We start from the raw sequence: 6,228 nt of genomic DNA, 5'->3' as shown, positions 1-6,228 counted from the left end.
TATTTGATCCTCAAGCAAAATGCAACTTAGTACTCGGTGAAGAAACCCTTGTTAGCAAGCACAGAGGTCAGACGTGAACCTCTCCTCCATCAGGACAAGCCAGGGACACATATGTCCACAGTCACCTCTCACCCATCAATAGATCATGCTAATGTTTGTGTAGCTTTTTTTACCTGGAGTGACAGAAGACGCTGCTGTGGAGAAAGAGTTTGAAGAAAGTATTTGCTCAGGGTTTTGGTTTCATGGATGCTGTGAATTTGAATTCATTTCTCAGTTTGGTGCTCATGCTGATTCCCTGAAGGTTTGGCTGCTATTTGTTCTGCAGGCCTGGCACATTTTGTAGATGGATATTCATACATATGCAATTTCTGTGCTAAAGAAAACATTTTGAATTGTTGTCTTCTTATGGCAAAACAGAAGTTTCATTATTTAAATCAGATGTGTTGCCATAATTTATTGCTGTTGTTTTAAAGCTGCTGTATATTATATATTATTTTCTTGAAGTGTGTGTGAGGTGAAGCTGATTCATCCATGTTGAGTCTGAGTCTATGTCTGACCATATGTTATAAAACTGACTCTCTCTCTCTGCCTGTGACCCTAAGTGACTCAGTCTTCAGTACTCAGTTCAGGAGAATCCACTCTCCAGTGAAAACACACTGTTGTGTTACTGTTTTGAAATGTAATGTAATGCAATGTTCCTCTATTGATCAGTTGATGAGTCAGTTCTTTGGCATGATTGAGTTCAGCCTCAGAAAGGTTTAAGAAATTCACTTTAAAGTCTTCAGTGTGTTTCAGGTGTGGGTGACTGATGCACAGCTGTAATAACCTGCAGACACAGTACACAAAGCTTCTGTATGGCTCTAATACTTTGTGATGAAATGCCTCCATCAGGCTAATGGCTCTGTCTGTGTCTGATGTCTGTGGAGTCTGAACTGTGAAATGAATACTGTGCTGTCTTTAGATTAATAATGTTGAAGTTTATAAGTGTAAAAATGTAAAAGTTGTATTGTTTCTTTAGTTCAGGTAATTTGGGTTGGAGTGGGTGTTCGCGTGCCTTTTTTGAGTTTTGAAAATGGCATCGGAGTAAGCGCTCCTCTTGACGGTAGGATGACTAGTATCTTGGACGCTCCACTCAGCGGCGCTACGTGAGAGCAGTTGAGAGCAGTTAAGACAGGAACGGAGTGTCGCAGCTTAAAAGTTTGTGGATGTTTGCGCACGCTTCGGCCTATGACTGCTACAGTCTGTAAGTGTTATTGTGTGTAGTTTTAAGTTGTGCATTTAGCGTGTTATTGGTGTAGTATTTTATTTAGCGGCTAATTTATATATTGTTTAGCTTGCTAGCTCCGTTACTCTGTGAAATGTGTACTGTTTTTTGTTGTTTTGAGCGGATATTAATTTGCGTTATTTTCTCTGTTGTATTTCAGTTTTACAAAATTAAATAAATGACAGTGTGCCTTAAAACGACAACAGGCGCACTCGTTGTTTAATGTTAGCTGGGTGTCTAGCCTAGCAGGCTTACGCTTGGCGAGGGCAGCACAGTAAAAAGACTGAAACGCAGCGGGCTCAAGCATCATAAACATCAATCAACATGAGTCTTCGCTCAGGAAAGGGCTATCTCAAAGACTATGCCGCTATGCAGCAAAATGAAGCTTGTGGAGAGGAAGAAGTTGCTACAGCTAACGCAGCCACAAGGCAGACACCTCTTCCAACATTGGATGCGAGGTCACAGTCATCTAAAGCCTCCACTAGACTCTCCCAGAGATCATCATCAACAACCTCTTCAGCTGTTAAAGCATATGCTAAAGCAAAAGCTGCCAAGGCTCAACTAGCTTATGCTGAACGAGAGGCGGACATGATGAAGCAGAGAGCAGAACTGCTGAAACAACAGGCTGACTTCGACGCTAGTCTCCATCTTCTGCAGTGTCAAAGAGCTGCTGCTGCAGCTGAAGCTGAAGCTACGGCCTATATGGAAGCTGAAATTGAAAGTGGTGAGCTCAAGTCTGATCCTCCTGTTGCAGAGGAGCCCATCAGTACATTTCAGCGCACTCATGACTACATCCAACAACAGTCAGAGTTGGTCTTTAGAGAAGAGCCGTATTCAGGAAAAATAGATGAACTGAGAATACCTGATTTCAAACCGCCAGTGCTTCAGGGTATTCAAAACAAAACACGGCCAGTGTACAAAAACACAAAACAGGAGCAAACAGCAATCAGGTGTTCAAGTAATACTTACCTTCACAGTTCTCCAAAACACGCAATCATTCCTGAAAAGACATCTTTGCCAGAGCCTAAAGATACAAAGGAAGACTTTGCAAAATATCTCATGCGGAGAGAAATGGTGAGTGCTGGCCTCCTGCAATTTGATGACAAACCTGAAAATTACTGGGCCTGGAAAACTTCTTTTCTGAGTGCTACTAAGGACTTGAATCTCTCAGCCAGAGAAGAGCTGGATCTTTTGACAAAGTGGCTTGGAGTTGAATCCTCAGAACAGGCAAAGAGAATTCGTTCTGTGCACATCCTCAATCCTACAGCAGGTGTCAGCATGGTATGGCAGCGCCTTGAGGAGTGTTACGGGACACCTGAGGTCATTGAAGACGCACTGCTCAAAAAGATTGAACATTTTCCAAGGCTGACTAATAAAGATAATGTTAAGCTACGAGAGCTAAGTGACATTCTTCTTGAGTTGGAATGTGCTAAGGAAGACGGTTCTCTTCCAGGACTTGCATATTTGGACACAGCTCGTGGAGTAAAACAAATTGTGGAAAAACTTCCCTTTAACCTGCAAGAGAAATGGGCAAGCGTTGGAAGCCAGTATAAGGAGGATCATGGAGTGGCTTTTCCTCCCTTCTTCGTCTTCTCCAAGTTCGTCCAAAAACAGGCAAGGATAAAAAATGATCCAAGCTTCACCATGTCTGCTACAAACAGTCAAGTTCCTTCCAGGTCAGAAAAGCCTTCACAGTTCAGTCGTAAAGCTTCTGTGATGGTGCACAAAACAGACATCCCTGCAGAGTCATCAGGAATGCAAACCAGTAGTGTGCCAAAGAAATTGGAAGAACCAGATCATCAGTGTCCCATACATAAGAAGCCACATCCATTGAGAAAATGTAAACTTTTCAGGGGCAAACCATTAGAAGAACGCAAAGCTTATCTCAGAGAAAACCGCATCTGCTATAGATGTTGTGGGTCAGTTCAACACATAGCAAAAGACTGTAAGGTGGCTGTCGAGTGTGTTGAATGCAACAGTGATAAACACATTACAGCACTACATCCAGATCCTCTTCCTGCAACTACACAGAGTGCTGCAGCTGTTAAAGATGACAGCGGGGAGCAAAATGGAAACTCATCATCAGTCACATCAAAGTGTACTGAGGTATGTGGACACAATGACCATTCACACTCATGTTCCAAAATCTGCCTAGTTAAAGTGTATCCTGCAGGTGAAGAAGAGAGGGCAGTTAAAATGTATGCAGTGCTAGACGAACAAAGTAACAAGTCTCTTGCCAAATCAGAGTTCTTCACCCTTTTTAAAGTTAAAGGTAGCCCCACACCATACACTCTGAAAACCTGCTCTGGAAAATCAGAGACAGCAGGTAGAAGAGCTGTCAATTTCATCATTGAATCCATGGATAGGAAACTCCAGCTTCCTCTACCGCCCTTGATAGAGTGTGACATGGTGCCGGATGAGAGGACAGAAATACCCTCTCCAGAGGTTGCACGTCATCACCCTCATCTGCTCCCAGTTGTTACTAAGATTCAACCTGTAGACCAAGATGCTCAGATTCTCCTGCTCTTAGGAAGAGACATTCTTCAGGTGCACAAAGTACGTGAGCAAATCAATGGGCCCCACAACGCACCATACGCTCAACGGCTAGACCTAGGCTGGGTCATCGTGGGAGAAGTGTGCTTGGGAACAGCACACAAACCATCAGAGATCAACGTCTACAAAACAAACACACTGCACAATGGTCGTACATCTTTTCTCAAACCATGTCCAAACAGTGTCCACGTGAAGGAAGACTACAGTGACAAAGCAGCAGAGATGCCTGAATCCAGTCTCTTCAGCCTCGTTGAACCTGAAACTGACAATGAGATTCGACGTGAAGTTACTACTCTGGCAACTAAAGCAACTCAGCCTCAACTGGGCTCGCAGCACTTCGAGCGATGCTCAAGCTGGAGAACACTATGTGAAACCATAGCCAGACTCATTCATGTTGCAGCATCTTTCAAAGAAAAAGCAAGCAATGGAGAAAAGAAAGGATGGAAATCTTTCAAAGACACGCCCAGTCTGAAGGAGCTTTCACAGGCTAAAGTTGTGATTGTTCATACCGTACAGCGCAAGGCATTTAAGGAGGACTTTAAATGCCTGAAAGATGCAAAACAGACATGCTGGAAGCAAAATGTGCTTAAGAAACTCAATCCAGTTGTGGATAAAGATGGACTGCTCCGGGTTGGAGGTCGTCTTTCCTCTGCTGACCTCTCAGAAGAAGAAAAGCACCCACTGATTATTCCAAGAACTCACCACATTGCCACACTACTCGTGAGATACTTCCATGAACAAGTAGCCCACCAAGGACGACATATTACAGAGGGAGCTATCCGAGCAGCAGGATACTGGATAATTGGGAGCAAGCGTCTGGTTTCTTCTGTTATTCACAAGTGTGTGACCTGTCGCAAACTACGAGGTAGACTGGAAGAACAGAAAATGGCAGACCTGCCTGCAGACAGACTCACTCCTGAGCCTACATTCACCACTGTTGGTCTTGACGTCTTTGGGCCATGGTTCATCATGACACGCCGCACAAGAGGAGGAAGTGCAACAAGCAAACGCTGGGCTGTGCTTTTCACATGTATGTCAACCAGAGCAGTACATATTGAACTGATTGAAACTATGTCAACTGACAGTTTTATTAATGCTCTGAGGAGGTTTTTCTCCATTCGTGGCCCAGCAAAACTTCTGCGGTCAGACAGAGGAACTAACTTTGTTGGGGCTTGTAAGGAGTTGGGAATAAACACAGACAACACAACAGTCAGGAAGTACCTCCAGGAGAAAGGATGTTCCTGGGTGTTTAATCCACCTCACGCTTCCCACATGGGTGGCTCCTGGGAACGGCTCATTGGCGTTGCTAGACGGATTCTGGACGCTATGCTGCTACAGACAGGACCAACGCGACTAACACATGAAGTCCTGAGTACTTTCATGGCAGAGGTGATGGCAATCATGAATGCCAGACCCCTTGTACCGATATCCACTGATCCTGATAATCCAGCAATACTCACCCCAGCAATGTTGCTTACTCAGAAGATGAGTGCAGTCTCTGCACCTTCTGGATGTTTTGAAGCTGCTCAGTTGTATGGAAAGCAGTGGAAGCAGGTTCAGTGTCTTGCTGACACGTTTTGGAAGAGATGGAAAGGAGAGTATTTAGCCACTCTTCAGAGCCGAAGGAAGTGGACAAAGGACAAACCAAATGTCAAAGAAGGAGATGTTGTCTTACTGAAGGATGGACAGGCCCAGAGGAATGACTGGCCAATGGGACTGATTGTCAAGGTTTTGCCAAGCAGCGATAAGAAAGTCCGCAAGGTGGAAGTGCGGATTGTGAAAGACGGAACAGCTAAGGTTCTCCAAAGGCCAATCTCAGAGATTGTAGTTCTTCTTTCAGAGACTGAGTGAAAAGATAACAGTTTAATGTTGTCAAAAGACATTTCCCTTCAAGTTGTTGTATATGTAGTGATATAATGCTATTATATCAAGCGGGGAGTGTGCTGTCTTTAGATTAATAATGTTGAAGTTTATAAGTGTAAAAATGTAAAAGTTATATTGTTTCTTTAGTTCAGGTAATTTGGGTTGGAGTGGGTGTTTGCGTGCCTTTTTTGAGTTTTGAAAATGGCATCGGAGTAAGCGCTCCTCTTGACGGTAGGATGACTAGTATCTTGGACGCTCCACTCAGCGGCGCTACGTGAGAGCAGTTGAGAGCAGTTAAGACAGGAACGGAGTGTCGCAGCTTAAAAGTTTGTGGATGTTTGCGCACGCTTCGGCCTATGACTGCTACAGTCTGTAAGTGTTATTGTGTGTAGTTTTAAGTTGTGCATTTAGCGTGTTATTGGTGTAGTATTTTATTTAGCGGCTAATTTATATATTGTTTAGCTTGCTAGCTCCGTTACTCTGTGAAATGTGTACTGTTTTTTGTTGTTTTGAGCGGATATTAATTTGCGTTATTTTCTCTGTTGTAT

General features: G+C 43.7%; 1 protein-coding gene across 1 annotated transcript; it reads left to right on the top strand.

Moving 5' to 3' along the window:
- The first annotated feature begins 1,588 nt into the window (after positions 1–1,588).
- LOC121191510 lies at positions 1,589–5,848 on the top strand. The gene has a single exon (XM_041052676.1). It carries the CDS (start codon positions 1,589–1,591, stop codon positions 5,666–5,668), a length of 4,080 nt encoding a protein of 1,359 aa, XP_040908610.1. The 3' UTR covers positions 5,669–5,848.
- Positions 5,849–6,228: the final 380 nt, after the last annotated feature.

The sequence above is a fragment of the Toxotes jaculatrix genome, chromosome 13, assembly GCF_017976425.1.
Source record: "Toxotes jaculatrix isolate fToxJac2 chromosome 13, fToxJac2.pri, whole genome shotgun sequence".
Lineage (NCBI taxonomy): Eukaryota > Metazoa > Chordata > Actinopteri > Toxotidae > Toxotes > Toxotes jaculatrix.
The sequence above is the reverse complement of the archived record's forward strand: the minus strand, read 5'-3'. Positions and strand labels throughout refer to the sequence as shown.